Raw genomic sequence first — 20,049 nt, forward strand, 5'->3', positions numbered from 1 at the left:
TCAAGACACTGTAGTACATTAAACAGTATATTTGACCTTGTGTGGATTAGAAATAATCCAAAATAACTTCAACTCATGAATCCAGTTTTTGGATTTTAAAGTCATTAAAGATTTGTGCTGTATAATCATTCCACCCTGAAAAAGAACAGTTCACAATGAGTGCTCACAATGACTGTGATGTAAACATCTGACCATAACTGTTCAAAAAACCTTACAACTGACAGGGGCTGTAATTTCTTTTTACCATGACTGTAGTTAATGTCTGAAACACTGAAAGGACAGTTTCAGTCAGTTTCATATCAGAATCCTGGTACATCCAAATTAGTCTTTATAGGAAACATGAGTAACCTTTTTTTTTTTTTCCTATTTTCATGTGTACATGATCATGCAGTAATTTCTGATCATCTTTGTGCAGTTGTCTTGATTTCTTTCTCAGCCACAAGATGTTCAGAAAAGGTTTTGACATGCCACACTGTTCAAGTTTCTGCTGAAGTACTTCAGGCGGATTGTCCACGTTTCTCAAAACCAGGATGTTGATTATATGTGCAACATACAAAATGGGGATTAATGCCCATGAGAAACACTCTTCTTTGTCAAGGCTTCAGTTTACTCTGCTGATGCACTGTGATGTGATTTTTTTTTTTTTTTTGCAGTTCGAAAAACACCTCATTGGATATTCTTGTCAAACAAATATCTGAATGTGTCAGGTGCTGGGAACAGTGTACATTTGGGTTGACACAATATGTGAATGTGAATATAAGCTGTGCACATAAATGAATGCAAACTTGTTTTATCAGTATGCAGAACTGTGATGATTTCACTGCGCTTCATTTGCAACTTGAGCTGTTTTCACACGCATTAAGTCTGGAAAATGTTGGGATAATGTCCAGTTTCCTTTCTCAAATGCAGCATTCAACAGGAGACAGTTCATGTCCTCACAGTTCTCACTTCTGGAAATATTCTGGTTTAAGTGAGGGTGCTTCCTGCACAGTCTCCTCATTCTAAAGAGGGATTGAATGACGAGCATGATTGTGTTGTTGCTGAAAAGTTCATGTGTGAAAACGGCTTTACCTGCAATGAAAAAGCAGTTTCCTGATTTGTATTAAAGCCTTAAGGTCACTGTAAATGACAAACTGTTGTAAATAAAAGAATGTAGAGGCAGCATCAGTGAAGTTATTTTATTAAATTTGAGTTTAAACATGAGCTTGAAAAATGCTTTGTATTGACTTAAGTTTGTAAAGGTGGGTAATGCCAGCACATTCAATGTAAAAAAACAAAACAAAAACAACTTGGCAGCTAATGTTCCTCTCAGAGAGGTAGCACATGAGGTACACTTATAATTGCCTGAGGCTTGATGATATACACAGAGTACTGGATGGTTAGAAAACATCTGGACCACACACGCACACAAAATAATGTAATTAAGGTAGACATGATACATAAAGATATTGCTTTCTTTTCTCCACTTATTAAAGATACTGTTGTCATAAGTACTGCCATGGTAACAAGCCTAGCCTGCTACTTTTCCCGGCCTTTACAACAATCACGCCATCCAGCTTCACATCAGGCCTTCGGGCTCCTCCAGACCCGAGTGTGTGAGCAGCTCCCCGTCCCAAAGTCCAAACGCTGGGCAGAGAGGGGCCTTGAACTGACCCCTAAGGGTGTGAATGATCCTGGGCTGCTCCACGTCAACCAGCCCCAGGAAACCCCCTTCATAGTCAAGAAGGATCCCAACACGGTCCGGCTTGCCCACCAGTGTCACGGGAACCATCTTATTGCTGGTCATGGCAAACCACTTCCGCTGAGCATAACCAAACACCCAGGAGGAGCTGTTGGTGCCCACGCAGTCGTCTCTGGACATCGCCGCCTCAGCCACACCCAGACGAAATTCTTGAGACTTTTTCACCGTCACCTCCCAGTAATGTCGTCCGCTGCTGATCGTCTTGTCGCCAAACACGACAGCCCAGTCTCGGAAACGCTCAGGGTCATCTTGGACCTGGCTGGGGTCAAGGCCCATCATGCGATAGATGACGCCTGTGTCTTTCTTGAAGAGGTCCAGACTGCTGTGGGCTGTTCGCTCGTCGAGCCTGAACTGCAGACCTAGAGATAAAGACACAACAGGGATGTATCTTTACATGATTCATTTAAGTTTGATATCAGTTTAGTGGAAGAAAAAAAAATCTCTTCCATCTGTGATTTGCCTGCCTGTGAAAAAAAGAAAGCAAAAGAGAATGGGCTACAAGAAAAGTTCAAACTAAGCAAGAGAGACTTGTATCCTTTAAAAAGTTGACCACCTTCTCCTTTCTTTCATATCAATAAAGAAACCTGAACGCTTTGCATACCAGCTTTTCTAAAACTGCTGAATTCAATTCTCAGAAGATGCTGTGATCCGGGCTATTCGTTATCACTTTATTGTGGTAACGCTGAGATTTGAGGGGGGAAAAACAGATGTGCAAGCAGTCCCAACTCATAAATAATATTTAAATCAATTCTGGGACACTGATAGCACAGGCCAACAGTATTTCAATACTAACACACACACTCCACTGAGAAGTGATTAAATAAGTTGACAGCTTTAAAAATATATGGCCTCGATTACTAGGTGCTGTAGGTCTCTTTTGCAAATGCATGTGCATCACTGCAGGCAGGCCAGTTCAGTACCCGGGATCTTCTATTATAAAGCCATGCTGTTGTAATAGATGCAGTATGTGGTTTAACATCATCTTACTGCAAAAAAAGAGACGTCACCTAGATGGGAGCATACTTGGCTCTAAAAACCTGTATATACCTATGGTGCCTTTCCAGCTGTGCAAGTTGTCAGATCCATATACACTAAAGCAGCTCAATACCAGGAGTTGCAGGCATTTGAACTGAGCATTGATAACAAGCCAGACGGTCCCTCTTCTCCTCAGATCAGAGGATGTTCTGTCCATGTTTTCCAAAATGAATTCAGCTGATCACAGAACAGTTTTCCACTTTGACTCAGTCCATTTTAAATGAGCTTTCAGAGAAAACAGCAGCATTCCTGGCGCACGTTCACATATAGCTTTTTCATTGCATGACAGACCTTTAACCTGATTTGTGATGGCACAGTGAACTGTGTTCACAGTGATTTCCATGACAGAATTGTGCCTGTTTTTTTTGGGGGGGGGGGTTGTCTTAGGATCGGAAGATCACAGGTATCCAAAATGGAAATTGAGTTTCGTCCCTTGCACACAAAGATTTCACCAGTTTCTTTAAATCTTTTGATATTATACATTGTAGATGATGAGATATTCAAAGTTTTCACAATTTTATGTTGAATAACATTATCCTGAAATTGTTCCACAACATGTAGATTCATTTGTTTTGCAGACTGGTGAACCTCTACACCTTTTTACTCCTGAGAAGCTCTGCCCTCTCCAAGATGCTCTTAATAAACACTTACTTTCCTAGTCTTTTCTTCTGTGTTCACCTGCTCACCTACTGAGCCAAAGTGGCACCCCTTGTGCCAACTTTTTTGAGATACGTTGCTCCCATCAACGTCAAAGTCAGCTAATATTTTTTCATTTAAAAAAAACATTTGATATGTTTTCTCTTTTCTATTAGGAATAAAATACATGTTTATGAGATTTGCAAATCATGCATTCTGCTTTTAGACAGCTTCTAAACTTGCCAACAATTATCAGTGCATTACTTGGCAACTCGAAATGTTAAAAACCCTGATTTTTCTCCCAGGTTTAAGCCCATTGGTCTGTTGTACATTATCGTACAATGACTAAACTGACTACAGTAGATCTTAGTATGCGACAGGTGCTCAAGTGTTTTCTGAATGCAATATGGACATTAGAAAAGTAATAAAGCTGCTCATTTAAACGTACATTCACTCAGAAAAACAGGAGCAGCAGCACATAAACTCTGCACACATTTGAAGGCAGGAGCTTAATGCACCCATTTTCGGACAGTATTTCGCTGCTTTTTTATTTTAGTTTAAACTTCTATTACTTCAACACTGTGCACACATACTATGGTCTATATTTATTTCGATTTTAGTCCCAGTGGGCGTGAATTACAGGGTACAAAGACAGCTACGGCTCCGTGTGAAAACGTCAGTCAGGCGTATCCACATAGCTTTCTTTGTTTTGTTGTTTTTGCTTTAAATATGAATTTATTCGGATGTTATGACCACTTACAGCCCTTACTACTGCAGAAAGGGTAGGCCACGACGGAGAACCCAACTATATTAAGAAACATAAGCCGTTAGCTGCCAGGTTACGCCTGTTGAGACACTGACCTCTGAGGGGGCGGGCTCAAAAGCTAACCTTTCTTTAACCACTACGTTAACTCACTGCTGGCCGTGGATGTGGAGATGAAGCAGGTCCTCGCTGGCAGGTTGACAGCCCGCCTGTGTCCGGCTGACAGGGAGGAAACAGTGCGTCCTGCCAGGCGACAGACACGAGCCGCACTCACGGGCATCGCCATGTTTTCGCTGCGGCTGCTGCCGTTCACATGTTTTAGCTCCTTTTGCTCATCAAATGTAGCAGCTGCGCGCTCTGCCGCCCCCTGCAGGCCTGGAGAGTAGCACCGACACCCGCGAGGCCAAAACACTGATCAGTACCACGGACAGCAGCCTGCCTGTTATCAGTGTTCATCAATTATCCTTATATAATTAATACATTATATATTATTTGTTATATCCATAATAAATAATACATACAGTAATATAAACATCATGCAATAAAGCATTTAACAGAAGGGAGCAACACTTTTGGAATGTTTTAGTAAAATTAGATTCACAACAATACATTTTCAATATTAGTTATTAGTTTAACCTTTAAACAGCCTAGTAGGTAATTTATGGCCCTAGCTGTATGTTTCTATGTGCAGTTGTGATATTTTTAAGAGCAAAAATGTTTTCTTCCATGCATTTTTCAATCTACTTTTACAGGATTTAGCCCACTGTGTGGCATGGATAATACATGTATGTATTTCAGTATTACTGAATTATTATTAGTATTATTGAATGTGCGCATGAACGGTTGTTGGTCACTCTGGGAGTGGCTCAGCAACAGCCTGGCTGGGACAGGATACAGCCGTGCAACGACATGGATGGATGGACGGGTGTTTCTATATACTGACCACAAGGTCTATTAAACCTGACAAGACTTCAGTGAACAGCTAGCACAAAATAAATTTTATACAAACAGTATTACAATACAGCACACAAATTGACACATAGAGACAGTGTGCATCTGATTGTTGGGGTTTCTCTGTATTATTGTAGGGTCTTTGCCTTACAATATTAAGTGCCTTGAGGCAACTTTGGTTGTGATTTGGTGCTTTATAAATGCAACTGAATTTAACTGAATTGCACTAAAACAGAGGTGAAGGCAGTGTGGAGCAGGTAGAGATGAGTGTCAGGGGTGATTTGTGACAGAAGGTTAGCAACAAGAGGAAAAGGGAAGGTTTACAAGATGGTAGTGAGACCTGCTATTAATTATGTTTTGGAGACAGTGTCGCTAATAAAACGACAGGAGGTGGATACTCAGATTATATATCAGTAATTATTATTATTATTATTTATTTGATGTGACCAAGATGGACAGGACTAGAATCAGAGGGAGTATCACAGGGACAGCTCAGGTTGAGCAGTTTGGATACAAAGTTAAAGAGACTAGGATGAGATGGTTTGGACAACTGCATAGGAGGGAAGGTGGCTCTGTTGAAGAAAGGATGACGACGCCAAGCAGGACGATAAGAGGGAGCTCGCAGAAAATGTTCATGGCTGTAGTGAAGGAGGATATGCAGATGGTTTGTATGAGAGAGGAGGATTCTTAGGATGTCATGAGATGAATTTCGATGCTCGACTGAGATGAAAACTGGTTAACATTAAACCAGTTCACACCTGAAAAAACTACTGGTCCAAGTAAATTATTAATATCCTTCTTAAAGAGTATCTGACATATACGCTTGTTATGGATACCATTTCATTTCCCAACATAAATAGCCAAAGACTACTTAAAATAATGCCAGGAGCTCCATGTTGGTAAATAGTGAATTCTTTATTCACTTCCATTTTCCACTTCCACAGCCTAAAAGTAATCATACCAGTTACCATATTGGAATCACCCTGTAATATAAATATGTAATAATGAGCTCTTAATATACAGCATAAATAATATGAGATTGTATTGTGAAATATAACGTCTCTCAAATGCCACCTTCAGTTTCTGGTGGCAGCTGAATTTGTTTAAAGAATAGTAAATGGAGGAAAAATATCCTCTGTACAACATCAGCTTCAAACCAGGCAGTGAATCAGTACATGAAATATTCAGATCCTTTATGTAAGTAAAAAGACCACTACAAGAGTGTAAACTATGCTACTCAAAAAAATAAAATAAAATAAGGGAACACTTGACCATCACAGTGTAACACAAGGCCAGTTAAACTTCAGGGAAGTATAAAGCACTGTGAATCCATTTCAGCTACATTGCTGCAAACGGAAGTGACAACAGGTGCACTGCAGAGGGAACAAAAGGCAATCCCCCCAAAAGGGAATGCTTTTGAACAGAACATTGCTCTCTCCTTATCCCTCCTGACTGATTTTTCTTTAGCTTTGCCTTTTGCTAGTTCCCTTGTCACTTCAGGTTGCATTAGACCTGCAGCTCAGTCAGGTTTCACAGCTCCTCCAGAGTGGCACAATCCATATGTGTTGTTGCATTAAGGTTTGTTGTGTCTCTCAGCACAGTCTCAAGAGTGTGGAGGAGATACCAGAAGACAGGCTGCTACATGAGTGAGTGGAAGAGAGCCATAGAAGGGCTTCAGCCCAGGAGCGGGACCTGTATCTGCTCCACTGCACGAGGAGGAAGAGGAGGATCACTGCCAGAGCAGTAGAATCAGACTCAGTGAGCATGACATGAGAGTCCAATGTCCTTTGATGGGACCTGTGCTCATAAACCAGTGGCATGCAGCTCAGTCAGCAGGTCTGCCACTGGCACTGCACTGTTCTCTTCAGAAATGACAACAGGTTCACACTGAGCACACGTGACAGACACGAAAGAGTCTGGAGATGCTGTGGTGAACAATATGCTGCCTACAGCATCATCTTTGTGATATACTGTGACGAGTTCCTTTCATGTTTTTGAGCATTGAGCTTGTTTAGAAGCGAAGGTTCTTCATGACTTTTACTAATGATTTTTTTTAATCATAATTATCTGTCAGCCCATTCAGTTTTTAATTACTGTGAAGAAAATCTGAAATTTTCTGTTAATTCACAGAAAATATCCCTCTTTTAATATTTTACAATGGAACCACTGTAAAAAAAAAAAACAGGAACTTTTCTGTTATTTAATGGTTTATCTTTTACTTACTTACCCTGGTGTGGCTTGTCAGGGTATGAGAAGTATGTCAAACGAACCAAAATATAGGTAAAATATAGGTAAATGCATTTCTTTTCCCTTATTTAAATTATTTTCTAAAGCCTTCTAGTGGGCCAAACTAAAGCCTTTCCTAGTCCCTGGGCCACATGTTTTACACTCCCTGTTGTAGGAAGCTAAGCTAGTTCATAGCTTTATAAGGCACCAGATGAGAGTTTGATTTACAAAAGAGGAGACAAAGTTCAGACATACAAGTAACAATCACTAAAGCAAATAAACCTTATAATTAAATAGATTTGATTAGAAAAAAAATATGGATATAAAGCAGAAAAATGGAAATACCCATTTAAAGTAAAATACTTACAGTTCTTATTCAGTATTTGAGTAGTACAGTACAGTCCATGAATAAATCATTCCGTTTCTTTCCACCATATGACTGTATGTAAGAGAGACATCATGCAGTCATGTCTGTAAACATGTGGGAAATGCTTTGCTTGAATCACATAAAAATGTCTCTATATATCTGTATTTAATTCAATACACATTTCTGCCACACATGGAACTATTTATGTAGCGTTTGAGATAAGAACTGCCCCAAGGCACAGTGCCGAATGTCACAAGACTTTTAATGTCAGAGATGAGGACTTTTTCTTCTCATGCTGAGGTATTTAGGGAGTGCAATGCATCTTTCATGACATGTGATAAATATTTTGTGATATTAACAAAGCTTGATTCAGCTGTGTTGCACAGACGGATCTATTTTTCACGCCAACATCCAGCTGAGGATAAAATGTCATTGTTTATTCATGGGTCCAATCTAAACGTGGCACATATCATTATTTTTCCTTCCTGTGTAGCTCATAATGATCCTGTTTTGGGGAGAGTCTCTTTGGGCCAGCTCCGCACCCTTCCACATCTTTAAAGGTTTACTAAAGACTGTCTAATAAAAGATGCTTTCAAGTTTCATCTTAATTTCACCTCTGTTTTGTTTTTATTTTTTTAATGTTGCATCTTTGGAGATCACCAGTATTATTATGAAAGTAGAATATTAAATTGCTGGAGTATTTATATAACGTATTGCACTTTATTGTATTGTTTTGTATGGTCTGTTTAGTTCCAAATATCACTGAAATTGACTTTCTTTATTGCGTTTTTGGCCTCGAAACTCAGAAATCTTTCTAAATCTTTAAGTCTGTATTTCAGTCCTTGTAATGTACCACACTATATCCTTATCCCCTACAGGAATAACAGGCTCTTTTCTCTCTGAGGCTGCAGTCAAACCAAAGAACTGCTCATGTCTTTTTTAATTCATATGAGGAGTAATATGACTTTAATCCTGGTGTTGGGATTGTCTGTGTAAGGAATGAACCTGTGGAAAATTCAGTTTTCTCCTTTGGGTGCTGAAATTATTTTCTTTGAATTTGACTTTAAATTACAGAGGGTGAGTGAAGAGTCTGTCCTCTTTAAAAATGCAATAACGTACATGGCATTAACCATCACCTTCTAGGTTGATATTATAAAGGTGGAAATCATGAATATCTTTGCAGATTCAAATCACTTTGTTCCTTTAACTTCAAAGATTCACTGATTATGCAGTTCCCTCCCCTTTTTCTCCCAAACTTTTTCTTCTTTTAGAGTTCAAAGGAACTTCAGTACACATAAGGAATCACTTCCCTTAAGCTGGAACATGTAACTCTGACTCCTATAACAAAAAACGGTCAAAGCACCCAAATAGTTTCTTTTTAACAGGAAATAATGTTTTCTGAAAACCTTCTGCCAAATCGCCTACTTACCATTCTATCATTCATTTGGATTTTGCCTGACAAATACAGGTCCGGTGTTTACTTTCTTTCAGCGCAGCTTGAATACGTAAATCAGTTAGTCTTGCTCTTTTGATCTGACATTTGATTCTAAACAATTACAGTGGGAAGTTTACAACTTTTCTTTTAACTCCCATTCTGTGGGAAAAGTTAGGTTGTATTGTATTGTGTAGACTCACAGCTTAGAGCATCCATTTAGCTAGCAGCTGATCAGTTCTTAATACAACGCAACTGTCACAAAGCTAGAAGAAAACAAAAAACACAGACAGATAGATAGATAGATAGATAGATAGATAGATAGATAGATATCACAGAATAAAGGCTCATTTTGTCAGTTTTACTATCATACACCTTTCAGTTCTTCCAAATGGGCTTATTGTGTAAGAAGCTAATTATTCCAAATAGTATTCACCAATCAGGCAAAATGTTACAATCCCTGACAGGTGCTAAGAATAACTCTGATTATCTCTCTACAATGGCACCTGCCATGGAGTGGCATGTATTGAGTAGCAAGTGAACACTCAGTTCTTGATGTTAATGGTCTGAAAAAAGGTAAAATGAGCAAATGCAAGAATCTGTGAAGTGCTGACAAGGGACAAACTGTGACTGCTGGATGACTCGGCCAGAGAATTTCCAAAAAAGCATGTTTTGGGGATTTTGAGTGTTCTCACGTGTATGCACCCGTTCGAACCAAAGTCCTTCTAAAAGGACTTTTAATAATGTGTCTGGTGCATGCAAGTGGCGCAAGATGAGTCAGTGAGTGAACCAGTGGCATGGGAGTGTTAATTAGGAGTCATGTCACTCCTGAGTAGGTTTGTTCTAGAAAAAGTGAGAAAATAAGGATTTGTTTTGGTTCTTAGCAAAATAGAGTCATTCAGGTAATACTAGCAATACAACATAATACTTTTTTTGTGTTTCAAACACATTCATGGATAGAGCCTGATCAGCGCTCTGTGTATGGCTTATTTAGTGAGACAAAAGTATACAGTTGTAGTACGCATTTAAAAGTTTACAGTTTTACTACTGTTTATTTCGGTCCTGCTATCTTGGATTGCTAACTTGGCGTACTTTGGTCTGCTGCAACTTTCTGATTTGCAAATCCGAGTTGAGGGGGCGTTCCACATAAAAATTCCAAGTAGAAACTCTGAGTTGAATTGAATTTACAACGTAATCAGGAAGAAACAATGATGATGATGATGATTATTAAATCCTTCATTTAAACGGGTAATCTTATGTGAACGAAAAAACATGCAAAAATTGAGTCACATAAAACAACACATATTACAAGGCACTTACTGCACTTACTCTACCTTAGATAAAACAAAGGGGGGGGCACAAAACTTTCTCCTTAATTCTCCTTTAAGTTGCTTTTTTCGGTTGCTGTAGCTGGTTGTTGAGTATTTAGAAACGCGTTAGTTTAACTCAGCAACGTAAAATAAAATTAAATAAAATTCCTAGATACGAAAACAAGTTTTGTCCATTACTTTGTTTGTCTAAGAGCCAGGACAAAATAAAAATGAAAACGCACAGTTCTTTTTAGTGACATAGTCACTGCCTTAAATATATGCCAAGTAGCTGTGCTTATATGCCCAGTGAATCACCAAAGCCTCATTTACGCCCCGAGGCAAGTTTGAAAATGTCCGGGGTTGTATATTTTAAGGATGGTGATATCCTTTGATCATTTTAGACCAAAGTTAACAATCTGTATAGATGACTTGCTCAATATTCTATTGAATCCCTGAAATATCAATAGGGTGTAAATCACTGATTAAATTATATTTTTAAATGAATATATCCCAAGATAACAAATCCACTTTAATCTGCACAGTCTCTGAAATCCCACCTCTCGCTCTTTCTCTCTTTTTTTCCTCCCTCCCGGCTGCCAGCTTGTGTAGTGCTGATATATAAAAAAACACTGGAGTAACTAACTCGCAGGTGAACAGCAGAGCTTCAGTCCACTGCTGCCGCTGCTGCTTGCAGACAGACATAAACGAGCGCGCGGGGGGAGGAAACCTCACGACTCTCCACCGACCACAACAACCAACCGTCTGACTCCTAAACAGGTTTTCCGATTCCTGAGTAGACAAAAAAAAAATATCTCCGGTCTGACCTGAAAATCTGCGGACTGACTGTAAGGGGCATGCGTGCAGCGCAGCTACAGAGGAACTCTTTATGAACGGGCTGAAGTGCCAAGAAGGATTTCCATTTCTCCCACAGCTCCGGCTTTCTTCTCTCTGTCGCGCAGGAACGACGCGTGCTTCACTGGACTTATAATCGACCAGCGAATTTCCAGGCTGATGAAGCACTTTGTCAGCCCTTATATTGTTCTTTGCTTTTCTGCAGCCCAGCGAGAAACCTGCAAAACATCACTGTAGCGCAGCGGTGATGGACATTCGCTTTGGCGTCTCGGTTATGCACGCATTGGAGTCATTGTGCTTTTTTTTCAAAGGCGCTACTTTTGCACACATCTCTCGCTCGCCTGACTTTCTTTAAAGCTTAAAATGTTTTGTCGGTGTGTATGAGCGATGGCGTCCGAACCGCACCAGGTGACGGAGAGGTTATCTGCACGTTTGGACCTGTTCGCGTGGATAATGAGAATTTATGCCACAGGTGAATGAATATTTTCTGTTTTGAAGCCGCTTTCTGACTCTGGCATACAGCTCAAGAGGGCTGCACGGTGAACAATGGATCTCAAAGTGGAAACAGAAGAAATGGACTCAAATCAACCTCCACCCATAGAAGTTTTTGCGCACAGCTCGACCCTGCACGGAATCTCTCACATCTTCACGTATGAGCGGTTCTGCGTCAAACGCTGCCTGTGGCTCGTGTTTTTCTTGGGCTCTCTGACCTTCTTGCTGTACGTGTGCGTGGACCGGATCCACTTCTACCTCGAGTACCCTCACGTCACCAAACTGGATGAGGTCACGACCCCGATCATGACGTTCCCCGCCGTCACTTTCTGCAACCTGAACGCTTTCCGCTTCAGCCGCGTGACTCGCAACGACCTGTACCACGCAGGGGAGCTGCTGGCCCTTCTCAACCAAAGGTAGCTGTTAAAGAAAAGTTAATAGAGAGCGCTCAGAATTTAATTTCCAACTCTGCCTCTGCTACAGGAGGCAAATTTAATTACTGCATTTAATATTGCCCTTTTAGCTGGGCATTTAAAACGCCCCATATTTTTACACAGGTGCAGTGGTTAGCACTGATGCCTCATAAAAAGAAATTCCTGGGTTCGAACTCCGGAAGTGTACACAAACGGGTACAAATGTGCAAAAACACGCATGTTAGGTTAATTGTGTGAATATGAGCTGTGCTACCTAGTGGCCTGTCCAGGGTGTGTCTCACTTTTTGCCCTATGACAGCTGGGATAGGCACCAACCACCCACCAGGCGTACCTGCTTTTCACCCTATGATAGTTAGTAAAGTAATTCACACTTTCAAAGTTTAGATACAACATTTAATGTTTTCATCAAACGTTGTTCCAGACTAATTAGCAAATTGTCTTTCAATATTCTGTTTTTTGTCCATTCAGACATATTTTTAGAATGAATCATACATACTTCCAGGTGATATTTTCAATACAGGAATGTAATAGAGTGGTTGTATTTTGCAGCATTGTTACTTAAAGCTGGCAGAAGTCTAAGAAAGAAGAAAAATAAATTCCCTCCCACCTGATGAGCATGGCATATGCACTAAAATAGGTTTACACTGACTTTTGGCTTCACTTGGGATTCCAAACCTGCTTTCCTGTGGAAAGAACTCCACTTAACCCACTATCCCACTATGTCTTACCACTTTCTACTACTCTATGACCTCTGTGGCCAAATTCTTGCATTACAGGCTAGAGAAGGTGCAGTAGTCTAGTTACTTCTTAGATCACTTAAACTACAATATGCTGAAAGGTTAATCTGGATTTTCTTTTAAAGTCCAGTGGCCCCACCTTCAAAGCATACCCCAGCTTTAACCATAGGATTGAGTTCTTCATCCCCCACTGGCAATTTGCACTTCTTTATCCAGCAAGCTCTAATAGGTCATACCTTGTTGAGTGATTCAGTGCTTGGAGAGAGCATGCTTGGCAGGCTTGAATTAACTGAGGCGTACTAATCAGAAAACTCCAGCCGCCTTGTTGGTGCAGCTGAAGGCTCTGGGTAATGGAGCTGGAAGCGGCATCATACTGTACAGCATGCACAGGAGGAAAAGATGTGGAAAGTCTGCTTCCTTTGATTGCAAGTGAAATGGCAGAGGCTGTGGGTATTTTTTTTTTTTTTTTTTTTTTGTCGTTCACATACTTACATCCTTCATGTCAGTGAACCCTCACCAAAAATTCCCCTCCTGCACATTAAATCCACTCAGTAGATTTTAATGTTATATTACGTGGAGGTGTTCTGAATGAATGCTGATTATGATCACGCACAGGGCTGTTGAAGAGGCAGGGGAGAACAAGAGGCTGTGTTAATCCTTGCTTAAGAAGCTGTTTGATTGCTTTCCCTGTGGTGTTGTAATATTTTTTTCTTCCAAATGTCAACAGAGGTAGCAATAATGAAACAATTAGCAAGATTTTGACATTCACTACAATCAGGGCTCGAGAGCATTTCAGGAGAGTTTGGACCGTTGTTTCATCCGAGTCATCAAAAACACGAAAGTGTCCTCAGATTATGTGAGGCTTGAACATGTTGTCTGTTAAAGAGATCAAGGAGAAGACTCAGCATCTGGTGGATTTACTATAACATGGAGATGAAGACAATTTCTATTCTAAATCTTTAACAAAAATCCCAGATTGCAGACTAAAATTAGCTTTGTTTTCCTGTGAGGCTGGTGTGGCTGATAATCAACACTTGCCATCTGGAATTTTCTACATCAATTCATCTCCTAATCCCACATTTCAAGGCAGCAGTTCACAAAGAATTTTTTTGTCAAAGTTGGCCACCAAATCAGAAAGGAGTTGAATTTCCTTCTAAGTTTCTTTTCCCGTGTACTTATCTCAACTCTTACACTCTGAAGTAGGTTTAGTGCTCATTATCCTGCCTCCCTTGGCAAGGTAGAGAAGCGATGCAACAGCACACTTAGCTGTTATACCCCAGCCAGAAATGAAAGTGCTCGTGGCATGAAATCCATTTAAGATTGTTCTCCACCTACTTCCCATGTTTGGAGTCACTGGTCTGGGAAATGTCTTGTGGCATGATATTTAAGCTGTGCACATACTGAAGTGTCAGTCTCTGCTGATCCTGTCGGCTTGTACTTTTGGGATTTTATCTCATAAGTGGCTTCTTGGCAGGTCTGTCCACAATACAAACAGCAGGGAGTCAATGCCTCTCCTCAATTAAGTTCACTTTCAATCAAACAAAAGCGCTCCCTGCCCCATCTTAATAAGGTTAGGCTCTTCTTAATGTCTAAAATCTATGAACTGATTTTTAAACCAGAATGAGGCTAGTTGTTATTGATCTGTTGTTTTGATGATTTCACTTAGTTGGATGCCCTTTTGCCTTCCGCAAAATGAAAAAGAAAAGCATTTACTGCGCCCTAGGTTTTTATAAGAAATTTTAATAGCTTGGCATAATTGCACATTACCGACTCCGTTCTTAAAGTAAGCAGCCACTGGATCTCATTCTTATTCATGTTGCACATAAAACACATGGTGTGTATTAATAGTATTTGCCACAAAAAGTTCAATAAAAGACCATATTCACAGTACATTCATATGAGAAATTTCTAAAAAATCCTTTCATTTGAAGCAGCGTTTGAGGTGGGGTGAGATGGGGGGCTGGAGTAGTCTGCTCTTTGGTGAGTCCATTAAAATGGTGACATTTTTAATAATAGCTCAGTGGGAGATCACAGCAAGGCTGGAGAGCGGCTGCATTTACAGCTATTCTGCTCACTTTTAATACAAGGCAGCGTGGTCAGATTTTTGTGAGCTCCATTAAATGAAAGTAAATTTCCCAGTGCTACCGATAATGCTGCATATGATGTGGGTTGTCTGGCTCCCCACTACGTTACACATAGGCCTTTATAGTTAAGCGTCTGTCGGGAGAAACAGACAAAACCAACAGAAATGTAACTGAATGCCAAGCTATCAGTGAGGCAGAGCTATGTGAAACCTCATACAAGATATCACAGCTGAGAAACTCTCATTAATGTGGGCATTAAATGCTAAAACAGAGACATAATTAGGCTTTTTGATTTTTTTTCTGTTTAATATACTATCTTCTGCTTTTAATGTTCCCAGTGTCTCCACTGTTTCCCTGTCTTTGCCTCTCTCTTTCTTGTTTCTATGCTCGTACCTTAGTTTTCATGGTTATCATTTCCTGTAGTTACACTTCCTTGCCTGCATCTTCACTTCCTGTCTTCTCACTGATTCCCTGATTGTTTCAGCCTGTGTCTTGTCTTCTGCTGTCTGATTTCCTTCCCCTGTGACTGTCTGTCCTGCTTTGATTGTTTTCTCATGTGCATACCTGGTTAAGCAGCTTTTGTGCATATGTAGTCTTATCTTTACCTTCGTTCATTGTCAGATTGTTTGCTCCCTGAACCTGTTTTTATGGGAAAAGAGTTAGCTTTTTATTATTTACTGTACTTTTCCTTAGCATCCTGTGAAGGTCCCCACCATTAGCAACAATTCAGATATCAATTTTGGCCACTCTGGGGTCAGTTAGTGGATGCTACTTTATTAATATTCCAAGATGGTTACAATAACTATGCAGACTTTTTGATGTTAAGCTTGATAATTGTACGAAGCACACAGACAAAGATTTAGAAGGTAAACGGACAATCTGATAAAAGGACAAAACTATGCACTAACTGGCCACTTCATTAGATACACTTGTTCATTGTCAGTTAGGAGATCACATGGCATTAACTCGTTGCATTTAGGCATGCAGAGATGGTCAAAATGACTTGCTGAAGCGAGCATCAGAATGGGGAAGAAAAATGAGTTAAGTGACCTTGAAAGTGGTGTGGTTGTTGGTGCCAGACAAGCTAGTCTGAGTTTTTGAGAAACTGTTGATCTGCTGGGGGGGGGGGGTTCTAACAGAACCATCTTCAGGTTTTACAAAGAATGCCCCCCCCCCCCCCCCCCAAAGAAAATAGAAAATATCCATTGAATGGGAGTCCTTTGGGAGAAAATGCATTGCTAATGCCAGAGATCAGTGGAGATTTGTCAAAAGGCAACAGTAACTCAAATAACCAATATGCAGAAGAGTATCTCTGAGAGTACATCAGGTCAAACCTTGAAAGATATGGGCTACAGTAGCAGCAGATTACACTGGATGTTACTAATGTCAGATAGAAACAGGAAACAGAGGCGACAGTTCACCTGTGCTCTGCTGTGTGGTCTGATGAGTCTCGAGTTCTGCTGGAACATACAGATGGTAGAGTCAGCATGAAAGCATTGATCCATCCTGCCTTGTACCAGTGGTTCTTGGTGTTGTGCCCCTTAGTGGCAGTTGATCATTGTTCAAACGCCTCAGCCTACAGCCACAGTCAGTATTGTTGCTGGCCATGTCCGTTCCTTTATGACCACAGTGTACACATCTTCTGATGGCTGCTTCCAACAGGATAACGCACCAGAACTCAGATCACATCAAATGTTGTCCACAGCCACCAAAATCAAATAGTGTCTTTGGGATGTGGTAGATGTGGTAGAACGGGTGGTTTGCATCATGAATGTGCAGCCAGCAAATCTGCAGCAACTGTGTGATGCCATCATGTCAACATGGATCAAAATCTCAGGATTTTTCCTGCACTTTGCTGAATCTGTGCCATGATAATTTAAGGCACTTTAAGACAAGAAAGAGCGCACCCTGGTACCAGCAAGGTGTAGCTAATGAATTGTCTGGTGTGTATGTGTGTATGCACATTTAGAGCGCTGATTTCAGAAAGAGACAAAATTAAGGTGGGCCAGAGGGCTCAGGAACAAGAGCATGAAGATACACAGAAACGAGCCTTCAAAGTAAAACCGGAAATAACAAATAACTTACACTGATGGGGAAGCACAGATGGAAGGAGAAAATTCAGCAAAAGGACAGCAAACCAGCACATATAACAGGGACCATGACTGTATTTGAGTATGTTCATGAACTGCTAGCTGGAGAATGCTCTCTGGGATGTGGGTGCACATGTTTCTTTGCTAATGTCCATAATCTAAGTAACAAAACTAAGTTTTGTTGATTGATGAAACAAAAATGAGCTTCTGTCAAAATGATAGAATGAGCACCATGTGAAGCAAAAAGCCATCACGTCTCCCACCATAATGTCTCATCTTTCAAACATGGTGGTAATTCTGTTATGGCTTCCTCTACCAGCTGAACTGTGACCCGGAAATATATTAATGATTCCATTGTTCTGAAAAATTCCCTTTTTTCACCATACCTCTGCCATGGATTTAAAAGATTTAGTTACTCTTACTTCTGAAGGAGACAGCTTAAAAATTCACATGAAAGTTTAACCAAATGTTCTCACTGGCAAAATAATCCAGTCAACATAAAGTTGGCTCAAATTGAAATACCATGCAGCCTGGAACTGTTGCAGTGAAGGGACGACTGGGTTAATGGCCTTGTACAGTCCTGTCTCAACTTTATAATGCACTGTAATGTAAAATAAAGCTTTACACTTTGGTAGTCCTTGTCATCTGAGAGGTGGAAAATGCCACAGAAAAACCATCTTGTACATTTTTATCGTCTGGTTTCCGCACCTCATGATTCATTGTGCAGTATTATTTTTAGCTCTGGTTGAGTAGAGTAAAGGTTCACTGATATAGACGCTCATAAATTTTCTTGAAAGTGTAAAAAAAAAAAAACCCTACAAAGTCTATGATAAGGGAACTGCTGAGATGTGCTGCTCAAGCAAGCGCCATACCAAACTACGAGACATGAAATTTGAAATCGCTGAAACATTTCTCTGAACTCTCCCTTCTCTATCTGATTTCAAAGGTATGAGATCAGAGACATGCACCTAGTGGAGGAGAGCGTTCTGGAGAGTCTCAAGGTCAAAGCCGACTTCCACAACTTTAAACCGCGACCCTTCAACATGCGGGAATTCTACGACCGCACCGGCCACGATATCAGTGACATGCTGCTCTCCTGCCACTTCCACGGCACCGAGTGCAGAGCAGAGGACTTCAAAGTGGTAAGTCATTGCTCCAGAAGATTTGATCAGAAGATTATTAAAGGATTACGCTCAAGTCACATTGTTTCTATAATTGCTAGTTTGCAACAACCGAGCTGTAATTATAGCTGGGAATTTTTCTGAAACCTCTCATATATCTGACAGAATAACTGTCTGCAGAGCCGCGAACAAACATTGATGTTTCATGTCAGCCCAGGCTTTTTCAAAGCTGAAATTTAATTGATAGAGTACTATATTAAACAGGCTGTGACAAAACAGATAAAAATTACTGTGTTAAATTTTTTTTCCTGAGTACATTTTGATGGGCATGCCTGCTGACCCAAGTGGTTCCCATACTGAGTCATCAGCAGTTCTGCACACTCATCCATCCATACATACATATTACAGTATGCAGTGCACTACACTCAACAAATTTCACAACTTTCAATGGTAACTGTGCATGGGATGATCACTCACTTTTGCACTTCTTTATATTTTGTCAGGAAAATGTGAAATGAAACATGTGCAAGCATGCAAAGAGTTTGGTCAATTCTAACACCCTTAGAAGACTTTCTTTGGTATGAACACCTTTACTTTTCAACACAGCCTGAAGTCTCTTAGGCAAGCTTTCATGTAATTTCTTTAAGTAGTCTTCAGGAATATTCTCTAGGCTTCTTGAAGGACATTTAAAGCTCTTCTTTGGATGTTGATGATGATAATGCTGAGGTCTGAGCTCTGAAGAGGCCAAACCATGACTGATGGGGTGTGTGTGTGTGTGTGTGTGTGTGTGTGTGTGTGTGTGTGTATTTGTGCTTTATTTATATCCAGGTATGCGTTTACTGCATTGGTAGTGTGTTTGGTATTAATGCTGTAAGTGTTACTTGAAGTGCTGGTATAGCTCAGCAGGGGACCGGATGTGATTTGACCCTGGGCTATTTCCTCTGTGTTGTTTCCCACACTCTCTTCCTCCTTTCCTGTCTACTCTACTCTGCTACTGAAAAATAATAAAGGAAAACAAATGATTTAAAATTGGTTGATACATTAAAAAAGAAGAAGAAGTAGAAGCTGTTGCCAATCAGATGTTTTCCAGATTGTATTGCATGGTGGATCAAAATCTGCTGGTACTTTTTTCTGTTCCCAATTCCATCAATTTTGAAAACAATTCCCAACACTCCTTACTGAAATGCAACGGCAAACCATAACAGAGCCTCCACCGTGTTTTACAGATGGCTGCAGACACTCACTGTTGTACCTCCCTCCTGAACAACTACTCCTCCTCTTTGCTATCTTTGCCTTTTCTTCTTTTTTTTTTAAACAAATGGGAACAAATTGTGTTTTCTGCAACAGGCTGCAACACTGGCTCATCCCTTGAGTTATGTGCTTTTTTGGGATTTAATGATTTATACTGTTTTGACAGAGCCCCTATTTTGTTTATCCTATATTAAAGTACAGAGGACAAGCAGCTGTCTTTCTTTTATGGCTCCAGTTGTTATGTTGGCAAATGACCAGACTGATAAAAGTCACCAACCAGGGACTGAGATCATGACGCGGAGTTCTGTTGGCTGCGCTCGAATCCCAGATGGGAATGAGCAACAGCTGAAGTCAGCACCTCGGATAGTTAATTGCTGTGTAGCCAATGAAACTAAAATGAAATTGCAAACCATTAATCATATCTGCACACACAGATACTGAACCAATCAAATGCAACACTGACAGTCAGAACAAACACCTTGTGGTAAACCCAGTGTAAAGCCATCATTACAGAGGAGAACATGAAA

The 20,049-nt window shown here is 40.3% G+C and overlaps 2 protein-coding genes across 3 annotated transcripts in view; one reads left to right on the forward strand and one right to left on the reverse strand.

Moving 5' to 3' along the window:
* Positions 1-80: 80 nt before the first annotated feature.
* On the reverse strand, positions 81-4,522 carry spryd4 (SPRY domain containing 4). Its single transcript, XM_003438965.5, has 2 exons — positions 4,329-4,522; positions 81-2,100 (listed from the first exon to the last, which is right to left on the reverse strand). The coding sequence occupies exons 1-2, from the start codon at positions 4,459-4,461 to the stop codon at positions 1,559-1,561; spliced, it is 675 nt and encodes a 224-aa protein (XP_003439013.1). The 5' UTR covers positions 4,462-4,522; the 3' UTR covers positions 81-1,558.
* Positions 4,523-11,011: 6,489 nt separating this feature from the next.
* Positions 11,012-20,049, forward strand: part of LOC100703401 (acid-sensing ion channel 1) — a 62,925-nt gene continuing 53,887 nt past the window's right edge. Inside the window, exons 1-2 of one of the 2 annotated variants that reach the window (XM_019350234.2) lie at positions 11,012-12,221; positions 18,097-18,292. In XM_019350234.2, the coding sequence (XP_019205779.1) occupies positions 11,860-12,221; positions 18,097-18,292 (558 nt within the window). In that variant the 5' untranslated portion in view covers positions 11,012-11,859. The remainder of the gene's footprint in view (positions 12,222-18,096; positions 18,293-20,049) is intronic. The other variant, XM_019350235.2, reaches the window with a different exon arrangement.

Source organism: Oreochromis niloticus, linkage group LG20, assembly GCF_001858045.2.
Source record: "Oreochromis niloticus isolate F11D_XX linkage group LG20, O_niloticus_UMD_NMBU, whole genome shotgun sequence".
Lineage (NCBI taxonomy): Eukaryota > Metazoa > Chordata > Actinopteri > Cichliformes > Cichlidae > Oreochromis > Oreochromis niloticus.